Source organism: Oncorhynchus mykiss, chromosome Y (assembly GCF_013265735.2).
Source record: "Oncorhynchus mykiss isolate Arlee chromosome Y, USDA_OmykA_1.1, whole genome shotgun sequence".
Taxonomy (NCBI): domain Eukaryota; kingdom Metazoa; phylum Chordata; class Actinopteri; order Salmoniformes; family Salmonidae; genus Oncorhynchus; species Oncorhynchus mykiss.
This window is the reverse complement of record NC_048593.1, coordinates 35107401-35122315: the sequence shown is the minus strand read 5'-3', so window position 1 is coordinate 35122315 and position 14915 is coordinate 35107401. Positions and strand designations below refer to the sequence as shown.

Genomic DNA, 14915 nt, shown 5'->3' with positions numbered 1-14915 from the left:
TACAGTGTATTACATTAGGTACAGTGTTGTTACTGCTACAGTGTATTACATTAGGTACAGTCTATTACATTAGGTACAGTGTTGTTACTGCTACAGTGTATTACATTAGGTACAGTGTATTACATTAGGTACAGTATTGTTACTGCTACAGTGTATTACATTAGGTACAGTGTATTACATTAGGTACAGTGTTGTTACTGCTACAGTGTATTACATTAGGTACAGTGTATTACATTAGGTACAGTGTTGTTACTGCTACAGTGTATTACATTAGGTACAGTGTATTACATTAGGTACAGTGTTGTTACTGCTACAGTGTATTACATTAGATACAGTGTATTACATTAGGTACAGTGTTGTTACTGCTACAGTGTATTACATTAGGTACAGTCTATTACATTAGGTACAGTGTTGTTACTGCTACAGTGTATTACATTAGGTACAGTGTTGTTACTGCTACAGTGTATTACATTAGGTACAGTGTTGTTACTGCTACAGTGTATTACATTAGGTACAGTGTTGTTACTGCTACAGTGTATTACATTAGGTACAGTATTGTTACTGCTACAGTGTATTACATTAGGTACAGTGTATTACATTAGGTACAGTGTTGTTACTGCTACAGTGTATTACATTAGGTACAGTGTATTACATTAGGTACAGTATTGTTACTGCTACAGTGTATTACATTAGGTACAGTGTATTACATTAGGTACAGTGTTGTTACTGCTACAGTGTATTACATTAGGTACAGTATTGTTACTGCTACAGTGTATTACATTAGGTACAGTGTATTACATTAGGTACAGTGTTGTTACTGCTACAGTGTATTACATTAGGTACAGTGTATTACATTAGGTACAGTATTGTTACTGCTACAGTGTATTACATTAGGTACAGTGTATTACATTAGGTACAGTGTATTACATTAGGTACAGTGTATTACATTAGGTACAGTGTTGTTACTGCTACAGTGTATTACATTAGGTACAGTGTATTACATTAGGTACAGTATTGTTACTGCTACAGTGTATTACATTAGGTACAGTGTATTACATTAGGTACAGTGTATTACATTAGGTACTGTGGTGTTTCTGCTGTAATATACTGTACATGCACCATTTGCGAGGCTGAATTAGTTACTCGATTTCCCTGCCAAATTGGGCAGGTTTTGTTTAAGCAGGTTTTGAAAAGGCTTTTTAAGACTTGTCAGTGTTTAGCATTCATATCGCCTGCCTTTAAAGAGTATTACAGTGTGAACACAACCAACAACAGCAGTACATGTTGACATATGGATCCATGGTGGGTGTGTGATGAATGACAGTTATACTGAGGACTACGAGGGTCTCCTCTATCGAGAGTTGAGGTTGGCATTGGGTTGGGGCCCGGGGGTGTAGTCTTAGGGACATCTGGCAGAGTGAGCAGGCCAGGGGAGTGCCTGGCACAGCCCTAGAGGACACAGGAAGCACGACGGGCACCCCACAGAAAGCCTAAAACACACTGCCATTCTCACAAACCCCCCAATCATCCCCTAAATGTCACTGTTAGAGGGAGGGGAGGGAAATAAATGTCAATCTTAGCCGGCAGCCTCTTAAACGGGGCGGCCGGGTAGCCTAGTGGTTAGAGCGTTGGACCAGTAACCGTAAGGTTGCAAGTTCAAATCCCCGAGCTGACAAGGCACAAATCTGTCGTTCTGCCCCTGAACAGGCAGTTAACCCACTAAGCCGTCATTGGAAATAAGAATTTGTTCTTAACTGACTTGCCTAGTTAAATAAAATCACTACTGTAAACCTGCCTGATGCTACAACTTGAACTAGCTTTTTATTGGTCTCGCATTATATACACTATTTCCTTATTTTTAATTAAGTCTAGAAATATTCTTATTTAGCCTATTAAGTTTATTATTTAGAAGAGTGAAATGAAGGAGATTGTTTAAGGCCGACGATCTTCTCAGTCTCAGGTGACAATGAATCAATCTGGGATTGGGAGTCTAGACTTTGCCACAGAGCTGCAGTGTTGGGGTAGTGTTGGGGTAGTGTTGGGGTAGTGCTGGGGTAGTGCTGGGGCAGTGCTGGGGCAGTGCTGGGCTAGTGCTGGGCTAGTGCTGGGGTAGTGCTGGGGCAGTGCTGGGGCAGTGCTGGGCTAGTGCTGGGCTAGTGCTGGGGTAGTGCTGGGGTAGTGCTGGGGTAGGGGCTAGCATATTTGTCATTAGTGTGGATTTGCATGTACCTGGTTGAGCGCGGGGGGCCGGAGGGGGGAAATTGGCCAAAAGCACAGCTGTACTGCCTGCTTCACTGATTGCCTTGCCTTCCTCTGCCTCATTTATCTTCATTTCTTCCCAATTACACCAAATTAGCAATAGTCTCAGTTGCATTACCAACTTAATCCCCGTCTTTTTCGCGGACGGCATTATGCAGTGGCAGATGATTCCTTGGCGGGAGTCAGGGTAAACAGCCATGAAAATGCCACCCCGGCAGATGGCGAGGCCCACAAGAAATATGACAAACAGAGTGCCAGCGTGCCGCCCTCTGCTCACACCCGCTACAAGCTGTTATTGTGCTCCCGGATAGTGTGTGTGTGTGTGTCCATGTGTGCGTGTGTGCGTGCGTGCGTGAGTGAGTGAGTGAGTGAGTGTGTGCGTGTGTGTGCGTGAGTGTGTGAGTGAGTGAGTGTGTGCATGTGTGCGTGTGTGTGCGTGTGTGTGTGTGCGTGCATGCGTGCGTGCGTGTGTGAGTGTGTGTGTGTGTGAATGTGCGTGAGTGTGTGTGTGTGAATGTGCGTGAGTGCGTGCGTGAGTGTGTGAGTGTGTGTGTGTGTGTGTGTGTGTGAATGTCCGTGAGTGTGTGAGTGTGTGTGTGTGTGTGAATGTGCGTGAGTGTGTGAATGTGCGTGAGTGTGTGTGTGTGTGTGTGAATGTGCGTGCGTATCCTCTCCTATGCAGTATGAAAGGTGGATATCAGACAGGAGGATATCTGATAGAAGAATATCAGACAGGAGGATATCTGACAGAAGGATATCAGACAGGAGGATATCAGACAGGAGGATATCTGATAGGATGATATCTGACAGAAGGATATCAGACAGGAGGATATCTGACAGGAGGATATCAGACAGGAGGATATCTGATAGGATGATATCTGACAGAAGGATATCAGACAGGAGGATATCTGACAGGAGGATATCAGACAGGAGGGAATATATCAGCAAAGACTGATAGAATAAAATCACTGAGTGGACAAATCTTTAGGAACACCTGCTCTTTCCATGACATAGACTGACCAGGTAAAATCTATGATCAGGTTAAAGAAAGAGTTTTAAGTCTTGAGACAATTGAGACATGGATTGTGTATGTGTGCCATTCAGAAGGTAAATGGGAAAGACAAAATATTTAAGTGCCTTTGAACGGGTATGGTAGTAGGTGCCAGGGGCACCGGTTGGAGTGTGCCAAGAACTGCTACGCTGCTGGGTTTTTCCACACTCAACACTTTCCCGTGTGTATCAAGAATGGTCCACCACCCAAAGATATCCAGCCAACTTGACACAACTGTGGGAAACATTGGAGTCAACATGGTCCAGCATCCCTGTGGAATGCTTTCAACACCTTGTCGAGTCCATGCCCCGATGAATTGAGGCTGTTCTGAGAGCAAAAGTGTGGGGGGGTGCAACTCAATATTAGGAAGGTAGATATAGACCAAATAACAGAGAAAGAGATGGAAGGAAAGAAAGAAAGAAAGAAAGACAGAAAGAGAGAGAGAGAGAAAAATATATGAAAGATAGAGAGAGATGGCTAAGATGGAGAGAGTATTATGGAAGGGAGCGGAGTGGGGTCTAGGGTCCAGTGTAGTTTAGTGTAGGTTTGGGTTATGGAAGGGAGGGAGAGGAGGGAGAGGAGTGGGGTCTAGGGTCCAGTGTAGTTTAGTGTAGGTTTGGGTTATGGAAGGGAGGGAGAGGAGGGAGAGGAGTGGGGTCTAGGGTCCAGTGTAGTTTAGTGTAGGTTTGGGTTATGGAAGGGAGGGAGAGGAGGGAGAGGAGTGGGGTCTAGGGTCCAGTGTAGTTTAGTGTAGGTTTGGGTTATGGAAGGGAGGGAGAGGAGGGAGAGGAGTGGGGTCTAGGGTCCAGTGTAGTTTAGTGTAGGTTTGGGTTATGGAAGGGAGGGAGGGAGAGGAGAGGAGTGGGGTCTAGGGTCCAGTGTAGTTTAGTGTAGGTTTAGGTTATGGACGGGAGGGAGAGGAGGGAGAGGAGTGGGGTCTAGGGTCCAGTGTAGTTTAGTGTAGGTTTGGGTTATTTAAGGGAGGGAGAGGAGAGGAGTGGGGTCTAGGGTCCAGTGTAGTGTAATGTAGGAGCTAGTGGTGTAATTACACAGGGCGTTTTGAAGCATCCTGTTAACCAGCTCTGTCAGTGAGGGGCTAAGGAGATGCACTGTGATGGACACATTCTCTGTCAGTGAGGGGCTAAGGAGATGCACTGTGATGGACACATTCTCTGTCAGTGAGGGGCTAAGGAGATGCACTGTGATGGACACATTCTCTGTCAGTGAGGGGCTAAGGAGATGCACTGTGATGGACACATTCTCTGTCAATGAGGGGCTAAGGAGATGCACTGTGATGGACACATTCTCTGTCAGTGAGGGGCTAAGGAGATGCACTGTGATGGACACATTCTCTGTCAGTGAGGGGCTAAGGAGATGCACTGTGATGGACACATTCTCTGTCAGTGAGGGGCTAAGAAGATGCACTGTGATGGACACATTCTCTGTCCAACATAGGACATTAGGAGAAGGAGGCTCCACTCCGGGTGAGCTGCTCTCTGTAGAACTGTGCTGAGGGATAGGCCACGGCTCTCCTGAGACCTGGCTCTCCTCTCTGCCCTTCAGACCCCATTCTCTCCCAAATCCCAGAACGGCTCGGATTTGAAGACGTTCATCGCTAAGCCTTTATTTTTGTCATTCAGTGCTCTCGTCTTTGGTTTGAAAAGGTCTTTCATCACTTTTAGGATCACTGGCATCGTACAACTTCTCCAGTGCAGTTTTAGAATATTGGATAACTTAGATGAAGTGTATACACATGATGAAACCATTCATAACGACATCAGTATAGAGTTAATAGCCAACATGTTTTCATCAATCCTCCCAGACATCCTCCTCTCCGTCTTATGTTTCATCCCCAAGCTTTTACAAATACTATACATTATACAAATATCCAAATATCTCCAAATACCATTTTTTGTCTCATAGGCAGTAGGATGCTCATGCTCAAAACCACTGGCAGCCTTTTAGCCTTTAACCAATGCTCTCTCCCAATGCTCTCTCTCTCCTATGATCACACGCTCCTGATTGACCCTGCCGTGAGGTGTTGGCCTCGGCCATTAGTTTAGCTGCTTGTTTTTTTCTCTCATCCAAATGGCTCCCCACTGACAAGAAGGGAATTCTACAGAGGAAGAATTTCATTTGCATTATTGTTAAAAGAAGCACACACTGCAATCTGTTGCAAAAACACCATCTGTTATTTTACTCAGAGGACTTCAGTTACTTATTAGGTAGAATTATACAATGATTTCCATTCCTCTCGTTTAGATTTTCTCCCTTCATTATTCTATTGAAGTATTTTTTACGTCTCCTAGAGATTAGGCCTCCATTACATTTCATTCTATTGATTTATTACTGTATACGAGACCCTCAGCCGTGAATAACATTGACTGGAATGGGTTAACCTTATAATGGCCTGGAGCTGAGAGTAGACAGGAAATAGGTGATTTCCTGTGCCACGTTCTGCCTTGTTCTAATGGATGGCCTGCCTGCATGCCTATCTACCTGCCTGTCTGCCTGCCTGCATGCCTATCTACCTGCCTGTCTGCCTGCCTGCCTGTCTGCCTGTCTGCCTGCCTGCCAGTCTGCCTATCTAACTGCCTGTCTGCCTGTCTGCCTGCCTGCCTGCCTATCTACCTGTCTGTCTGCTTGTCTGCCTGCCTGCCTGTCTGTCTACCTGCCTGTCTGTCTGCCTGCCTGTCTGTTTACCTGCCTGTCTGTCTACCTGCCTGTCTGCTTGTCTACCTGTCTGTCTGCCTGTCTGTCTGCTTGCCTGTCTACCTGCCTGTCTACCTGCCTGTCTGCATGTCTGTCTACCTGCCTGTCTGTCTGTCTGTCTGTCTGTCTGTCTGTCTGTCTGTCTGTCTGTCTGTCTGTCTGTCTGTCTGTCTGCCTGTCTGTCTGTCTGTCTGTAGTGCTCACTGTAATAAGGCCCACCACCATGTGTGTCACAGCAGGTGTTCTCTACTGTGTCATACAGTACCATACAGCAGAATGCAGCATCATACAGCACCATACAGCACCATTCAGCACCATACAGCACCATTCAGCACTATACAGCACCATTCAGCACCATACAGTAAAATACAGCACCATTCAGCACCATACAGCACCATACAGTACCATACAGCATAATACAGTCCCATACAGCACCATTCAGCACCATACAGCACCATACAGTACCATTCAGCACCATACAGTACCATTCAGCACCATACAGCATCATACAGCACCATACAGTACCATACAGCACCATATAGCACAATACAGTACCATTCAGCACCAATCAGCACCATTCAGCACCATATAGCACCATACAGCACCAATCAGCACCATACAGCACCATTCAGTACCATACAGTACCATACAGCACCATACAGCACATTACAGTATCATACAGCACCATAGAGTACCATATCTCAGGTGTATCAGAACCTGAATGTAATGTCGATCTCACAGGGATTTACAGTAGTCATTTACATTACAGTAGTCATTTGCGTTGCATTAGTTGTTTACATTACAGTAGTTGTTTACATTACAGTAGTTGTTTACATTACAGTAGTTGTTTACATTTCAGTAGTTGTTTACATTACAGTAGTTGTTTACATTTCAGTAGTTGTTTACATTTCAGTAGTTGTTTACATTACAGTAGTTGTTTACAGACTATTTACATAGGCAGGGCAGTGCTTTCCCTGGCCACCCTAGACTCATGCCATTGTGAGGTGTGATGCTGAACTGAGCTGTTGTGTAGGTGGCCTCCCCCACTCACCTCCCTCCCCTCCGCTCCCCGTGTCGCCCCTGTATGTGTCCCCAGGCGGCAGCGAGTCCTCCTGGGACAAAGAGAAGCTCCAGTCTCCCCCCTCCTCTGGTGCTGCCCACAGCCTGGGTCACGCAGGCCTGTCAGGGCAGCACGGCCTGTCCAGCTCCCAACTCAACTCCCTGCAGCAGAACCACATACTGGCCAACCGTGAGTCACAAACACACAAACACAAATACACACATAATGTACACACGCACACATGCACACACACACACACACACACACACACACACACACACACACACACACACACTCACACACACACACACACACACACACACACACACACACACACACACACACACACACACGCACGCATGCACACACACACACACACACAGCCTCCTTCTCTCCACATGTCTCCCTCAGTCTGTCACCAACCCCTGTATGGTCACGTGTCTGTGCTATGGTTAAAGTGATACAAAGATATCTAATGTGTCTTAATGTACGGTGCATGAAAAAGTTAAACATCCATGGTGTGTCTATTAATAATCTACTGGTGTCTATTAATAATTGTTATTTCACCTTTATTTAGCCAGGTAGGCTAGTTGAGAACAAGTTCTCATTTACAACTGCAACCTGGCCAAGATAAAGCAACGCAGTGTGACAAAAACAACATCACAGAGTTACACATGGAATAAACAAACATACAGTCAATAATACAATACAAAGTCTATGTACAGTGTGTGCAAATGAGGTAAGATAAGAGAGGTAAGGCAATAAATAGACCATAGTGGTGAAATAATTACAATATAGCAATTAAACACTGGAGTGATAGATGTGCAGAAGATGAGTGTGCAAGTAGAGATACTGGGGTGCAAAGGAGCAAGATAAATCAAATAAATAACAGTATGGGGAATGAGGTAGTTGGAGGTTCTATTTACAGATGGGATGACCGCGGCAGCTTTCCAATCTTTGGGGATCTCAGACGATATACGAAAGAGAGGTTGAACAGGCCAGTAATAGGGGTTGCAACAATTTTGGCGGATCATTTTAGAAAGAGAGGGTCCAGATTGTCTAGTCCAGCTGATTTGTAGGGGTCCAGATTTTGCAGCTCTTTCAGAACATCAGCTATCTGGATTTGGGTGAAAGAGAAATGGGGAGGCTTGGGCAAGTTGCTGTGGGTGTGCAGGGCTGTGGGTGTGCAGTATATATATATAGCCTCTCTACTGTATATAGCCTCTCTACTGTATATAGTCTCTCTACTGTATATAGCCTCTCTACTGTATATAGTCTCTCTACTGTATATAGCCTCTCTACTGTATATAGCCTCTCTACTGTATATAGCCTCTCTACTGTATATAGCCTCTCTACTGTATATAGTCTCTCTACTGTATATAGCCTCTCTACTGTATATAGCCTCGCTACTGTATATAGCCTCGCTACTGTATATAGCCTCTCTACTGTATATAGCCTCGCTACTGTATATAGCCTCGCTACTGTATATAGCCTCTCTACTGTATATAGCCTCTATACTGTATATAGCCTCTCTACTGTATATAGTCTCTCTACTGTATATAGCCTCTCTACTGTATATAGCCTCTCTACTGTATATAGTCTCTCTACTGTATATAGCCTCTCTACTGTATATAGTCTCTCTACTGTATATAGCCTCGCTACTGTTTTTCACTGTCTTTTTTTACTGTTGTTTTATTTCTTTACTTACCTATTTTTCACCTAATACATTTTTTGCACTATTGGTTAGAGCCTGTAAGTAAGCATTTCACTGTAAGGTTGTATTGTTGATATTTCTATTTCTCTCTCTCTCTCGCTCTCTCTGTCTCTCTCTTTTCGCACCCTCTCTCTCCCACACTCTCTCCATTCCTCTCTTTCTCTCTCTCTTTCCCTCACCTTCTTTCTCTCCCCCCTTTCTCTTTCTCTCCCTCACCATATCTCTCTCTCCCACTCTCTCTCTGTCTCTCTCTCTCTCTCTCTCCCTCTCTTTCTCCCTCACCATCTCTCTTCCACTCTCCCTCTGTCACTCTCTTTCTCTCTTCCTCACCCTGCTCTCTCTCTCTCTCACCCTCCCTCTCTCTCTCCCTCCCTCCCTCAACCTCACCCTCTCGCTCTCTATCTCTCTGTGTCTCTCTCTCTCTGTCTCTCCCTCCCTCACCCTCTCTCTCTCTCTCCCTATCTCTCTCACTCTCTCTCTCTCTTTCTCCCTCACCCTCCTTCTCCCTATCTCACCCTCCCTTTCTCTCTCTCTCTCACTCTCTTTCTCCCTCACCATCTCTCTTCCTCTCTCCCTCTCTCTCTCTCTTCCTCACCCTCACCCTCCGCTCTCTCTCTCTCTCTCTCTCTCTCACCCTCCCTTTCTTTCCCTCTCTCCCTCACCCTCTCGCTCTCTCTCTCGCTCTCTCTTTCTCTCTCCCCCTCACCCTCTCTCTGTCTCTCTCTGACTCACCCTCTCTCCCTCTCTCTGACTCACCCTCTCTCCCTCATTCCCTCTCACTCTTTCTGTCTGCAGGACTGGACCTACCCTTCATGATGATGCCCCACCCCCTGCTGCCCGTCGGCCTGCCGCCTGCGTCTGTTGCCATGGCAATGAACCAGATGAACCACCTGAACACCATCGCCAACATGGCCGCCGCAGCTCAGATGCACAGCCCCTTATCCAGAGGAGGAGCGTCTGTCATCAAGGTAAGAAAAAGGACTCACATGCTCACAGACATTCATCTTTTAGAGATATTCTTATTGTTTTTGCGAAGCCGCTGTAGCAATTCACCCAACACTCTGAATACAAAGACCGTCACATTACCTGTAGGCTTTAAGCCATATACTTATGGTTTATTCCTCATTCATACCACCCATCTGTGAATGTATTTCAACAATGCTCACTACACCACTAGTGCTATTATAACAGATTGTACAGATGTGAGAGACTTTCATCCCCCTTAAAATGGATGTTAGTCTGTGGCTGTCATATTAGCACTGTTGAAGAGGGCTATAATTCAGCTCTAGAGACTGGTAATGAGTATAATTCCACATAGGAAAGTATGTTAATATCGACATTAGATTCATTCCTTCCATCTCCCCACGAGGCCAGAACAGAGAGGATGGGTAGAAGTTTCCTACCAAGGGGGTTGGCAGACTGCTAGGGTAGTGTTTGTCACTGAGACTCACGGCTCATGTCAGAGACAGCCAGGGGAAATAGCATTTACACAAATACACACAGAGAGACAGACACACAGAGAGACAGACGCCCAGAGAGACAGACGCCCAGGGAGACAGACGCCCAGAGAGACAGACACCCAGAGAGACAGACACCCAGAGAGACAGACACCCAGAGAGACAGACACCCAGAGAGACAGACACTCAGAGAGACAGACACACAGAGAGACAGACGCCCAGAGAGACAGACGCTCAGAGAGACAGACGCCCAGAGAGACAGACGCCCAGAGAGGCAGACGCCCAGAGAGGCAGACGCCCAGAGAGACAGACACCCAGAGAGACAGACACCCAGAGAGACAGACACACAGAGAGACCGACAGTACACATATTTTCTGAACATTTTTGAATATCCTACTGCTTTGCTATTAACTGAATGAATTTCTACATAAATGTAGTATATTTATTTTCAATCAGACACTAACACAGACTATTCAACTCACTTCTCAGACATAGCACCCTTCCTCTAGTGACCTGCTCCAGAGTGGCATGTATGTTGTCTATTTTTTGTGTCCTGCCCACAGAGTCATCGTTTTTTGGGGGGCTGCTAGGGCAGGCCGTAGATCACCTCTATTTAAATAGTACCACTCGGATTGCAGATGGCAGAGTGAGATTGCAGCGTCTGGCGCTGTTTACTTTTCCAGCATCCCCCTCACCCCGGCCTGTTTGCCTTACCCTACATAGATATCAGAGGAGAGGAGAGGGGGAAGATGGGGAAGAGGGGAGAGAGGTAAGGAGAGAGGGGAGAGGAGAAGAGGGAAGGAGAGGGAAGAGGAGAGGATGGGAGGAGAGAGGGAAGGGGAGAGGGGAGAGGAGAGGATGGTAGGAGAGAGGGAAGAGGAGAGGGGAGTGGAGAGAGGGGAGAAGAGAGGAGAGGAGAGGAGAGAAGAGGGGAGGAGAGAGGGCTTAATCTCCATTTGGATTGTCTGACATTAGGAGTGTTAGGGACGAGGGACCAGCAGATGTGAGGTGTCCACATGTGTTATAGCTAGCTATGTGTGTATTTGTTTATAAATGTGTGTGTGTGTCTGTTTATAAATGTGTGTGTGAGTGTGTGACTTTACTGAATTAACTCTTTATCAGTCTGACCCTCGGTCTCTGTGGCAGGAGTGTGTCCAGGACAGCCCTTCTCCAGCGCCCTCCATGGAGGAAGGTCCTCGCCCGGGCTCCCAGCCCTCCTCACACCCCAGCAGCAGTGCCTCCAGCTCCCCCGCCCCGCACCAACACACCCCCGAACGCCTGGGTGAGACACAAGCATATCTTTCTTTCTCATGTCTCTCTGCCTCTCCTCCTCTCTATATCTCTCTGCGTCACTCTGTCTCTCTGCCTCTCCTCCTCTCTATATCTCTCTGTGTCTCTCTGTATGCCTGTCTCTCTGTCTCTCTGCCTCTCCTTCTTCTATATCTCTCTGTGTCTCTGTGTCTCTCTGCCTCTCCTCCTTCTATATCTCTCTGTGTCTCTCTGTATGCCTGTCTCGCTGTCTCTCTGTCTCTCTGCCTCTCCTCCTCTCTATATCTCTCTGTGTCTCTCTGTATGCCTGTCTCGCTGTCTCTCTGTCTCTCTGCCTCTCCTCCTCTCTATATCTCTCTGTGTCTCTCTGCCTCTCCTCCTTCTATATCTCTCTGTGTCTCTCTGTATGCCTGTCTCGCTGTCTCTCTGTCTCTCTGCCTCTCCTCCTCTCTATATCTCTCTGTGTCTCTCTGTATGCCTGTCTCGCTGTCTCTCTGTCTCTCTGCCTCTCCTCCTCTCTATATCTCTCTGTGTCTCTCTGTCTCTCTGTGTCTCTCTGTCTCTCTGTGTCTCTTTGTCTCTCTGCCCTGTCCTCCTTCTATATCTCTCCGTGTCTCTCTGTCTCTCTGTCTCTCTGCCTCTCCTCATCTCTCTCTCTCTCTCTCTGTCTCTCTGCCTCTCCTCCTCTCTATCTCTCTCTCTGTCTCTCTGCCTCTCCTCCTCTCTATCTCTCTCTCTGTCTCTGTCTCTCTGCCTCTCCTCCTCTCTATCTCTCTCTCTGTCTCTCTCTCTCTGTGTCTCTCTGTCTCTCTGTGTCTCTCTCTGTCTCTCTGCCTCTCCTCCTTCTATATATCTCTCTGTCTCTCTGCCTCTCCTCCTTCTATATCTCTCTGTGTCTCTCTGTATGCCTGTCTCTCTCTGTCTCTCTGTCCCTCTCTCTCTCTCCCTCTCTCTCTCACTCTCCCACTTTCTCTCTAGACCGTTGTTTGTAAATAAATAAACTGTATGAACAGGCCAAGACGGACATCTGCATATAAACATGTTGTTCACTGACTTAACTGTTTGTTTGTGTAGTGATGAATCCTGTTGATGGAGACCTTGGGGACAGAGAGGCTGGAATCAACATGAAAAATATGTTCAAAGAGAAAGGTATGTGTATGCTTGTTTGTTTGTGTGTGTGTGTGTGTCTGTGTGTGTGTGTGTGTGTGTGTGTGTGTGTGTGTGTGTGTGTGTGTGTGTGTGTGTGTGTGTGTGTGTGTGTGTGTGTGTGTGTGTGTGTGTGTGTGTGTCTGTCTGTGTGTGTGTGTGTGTGTGTGTGTGTGTGTGTGTGTGTGTGTGTGTGTGTGTGTGAGAGAGAGAGAGAGCCCTCCTTGTTATCGTGGTTAGTGTTTCCAGGTTTGATAAAGCCCTCCTTGTTATCGTGGTTAGTGTTACCAGGTTTGATAAAGCCCTCCTTGTTATCGTGGTTAGTGTTACCAGGTTTGATAGAGCCCTCCTTGTTATCGTGGTTAGTGTTACCAGGTTTGATAAAGCCCTCCTTGTTATCGTGGTTAGTGCTACAAGGTTTGATAAAGCCATCCTTGTTATCATGGTTAGTGCTACCAGGTTTGATAAAGCCCTCCTTGTTATCGTGGTTAGTGTTACCAGGTTTGATAAAGCCCTCCTTGTTATTGTGGTTAGTGTTACCAGGTTTGATAAAGCCCTCCTTGTTATCGTGGTTAGTGTTACCAGGTTTGATAAAGCCCTCCTTGTTATCGTGGTTAGTGTTACCAGGTTTGATAAAGCCCTCCTTGTTATCGTGGTTAGTGTTACCAGGTTTGATAAAGCCCTCCTTGTTATTGTGGTTAGTGCTACCAGGTTTGATAAAGCCCTCCTTGTTATCGTGGTTACTGTTACCAGGTTTGATAAAGCCCTCCTTGTTATCGTGGTTAGTGTTACCAGGTTTGATAAAGCCTTCCTTGTTATCGTGGTTAGTGTTACCAGGTTTGATAAAGCCCTCCTTGTTATCGTGGTTAGTGTTACCAGGTTTGATAAAGCCCTCCTTGTTATCGTGGTTAGTGCTACCAGGTTTGATAAAGCCCTCCTTGTTATCGTGGTTAGTGTTACCAGGTTTGATAGAGCCCTCCTTGTTATCGTGGTTAGTGTTACCAGGTTTGATAAAGCCCTCCTTGTTATCGTGGTTAGTGTTACCAGGTTTGATAAAGCCCTCCTTGTTATCCTGGTTGTGTTACCAGGTTTGATAAAGCCCTCCTTGTTATCGTGGTTAGTGTTACCAGGTTTGATAAATCCCTCCTTGTTATCGTGGTTAGTGTTACTAGGTTTGATAAAGCCCTCCTTGTTATCATGGTTGTGTTACCAGGTTTGATAGAGCCCTCCTTGTTATCGTGGTTAGTGTTACCAGGTTTGATAAAGCCCTCCTTGTTATCGTGGTTAGTGTTACCAGGTTTGATAAAGCCCTCCTTGTTATCGTGGTTAGTGTTACCAGGTTTGATAAAGCCCTCCTTGTTATCGTGGTTAGTGTTACCAGGTTTGATAAAGCCCTCCTTGTTATCGTGGTTAGTGCTACCAGGTTTGATAAAGCCCTCCTTGTTATCGTGGTTAGTGTTACCAGGTTTGATAAAGCCCTCCTTGTTATCGTGGTTAGTGTTACCAGGTTTGATAAAGCCCCCTTGTAATCGTGGTTACTGTTACCAGGTTTGATAAAGCCCTCCTTGTTATCGTGGTTACTGTTACCAGGTTTGATAAAGCCCTCCTTGTTATCGTGGTTAGTGTTACCAGGTTTGATAAAGCCCTCCTTGTTATCGTGGTTAGTGCTACCAGGTTTGATAAAGCCCTCCTTGTTATCGTGGTTAGTGCTACCAGGTTTGATAAAGCCCTCCTTGTTATCGTGGTTAGTGTTACCAGGTTTGATAAAGCCCTCCTTGTTATCGTGGTTAGTGTTTCCAGGTTTGATAAAGCCCTCCTTGTTATCGTGGTTAGTGTTACCAGGTTTTATAAAGCCCTCCTTGTTATCGTGGTTAGTGTTACCAGGTTTGATAAAGCCCTCCTTGTTATCGTGGTTAGTGTTACCAGGTTTTATAAAGCCCTCCTTGTTATCGTGGTTAGTGCTACCAGGTTTGATAAAGCCCTCCTTGTTATCGTGGTTAGTGTTACCAGGTTTGATAAAGCCCTCCTTGTTATCGTGGTTAGTGTTACCAGGTTTGATAAAGCCCCCTTGTAATCGTGGTTACTGTTACCAGGTTTGATAAAGCCCTCCTTGTTATCGTGGTTACTGTTACCAGGTTTGATAAAGCCCTCCTTGTTATCGTGGTTAGTGTTACCAGGTTTGATAAAGCCCTCCTTGTTATCGTGGTTAGTGCTACCAGGTTTGATAAAGCCCTCCTTGTTATCGTG

At 46.0% G+C, this 14915-nt stretch overlaps 1 protein-coding gene across 8 annotated transcripts in view; it reads left to right on the top strand.

Annotated features, from left to right (window-relative positions):
* Window positions 1-14915, top strand: part of LOC110510172 (dachshund homolog 2-like) — a 285623-nt gene that overhangs the window by 167223 nt on the left and 103485 nt on the right. For 4 of the 8 annotated variants that reach the window (XM_036967518.1, XM_036967517.1, XM_036967520.1 and 1 more), the window contains exons 4-7: window positions 7119-7271; window positions 9592-9764; window positions 11376-11535; window positions 12597-12671. In XM_036967518.1, the coding sequence (XP_036823413.1) occupies window positions 7119-7271; window positions 9592-9764; window positions 11376-11535; window positions 12597-12671 (561 nt within the window). The remainder of the gene's footprint in view (window positions 1-7118; window positions 7272-9591; window positions 9765-11375; window positions 11536-12596; window positions 12672-14915) is intronic. The other 4 variants (XM_036967521.1, XM_036967522.1, XM_036967523.1 and 1 more) reach the window with 2 other exon arrangements.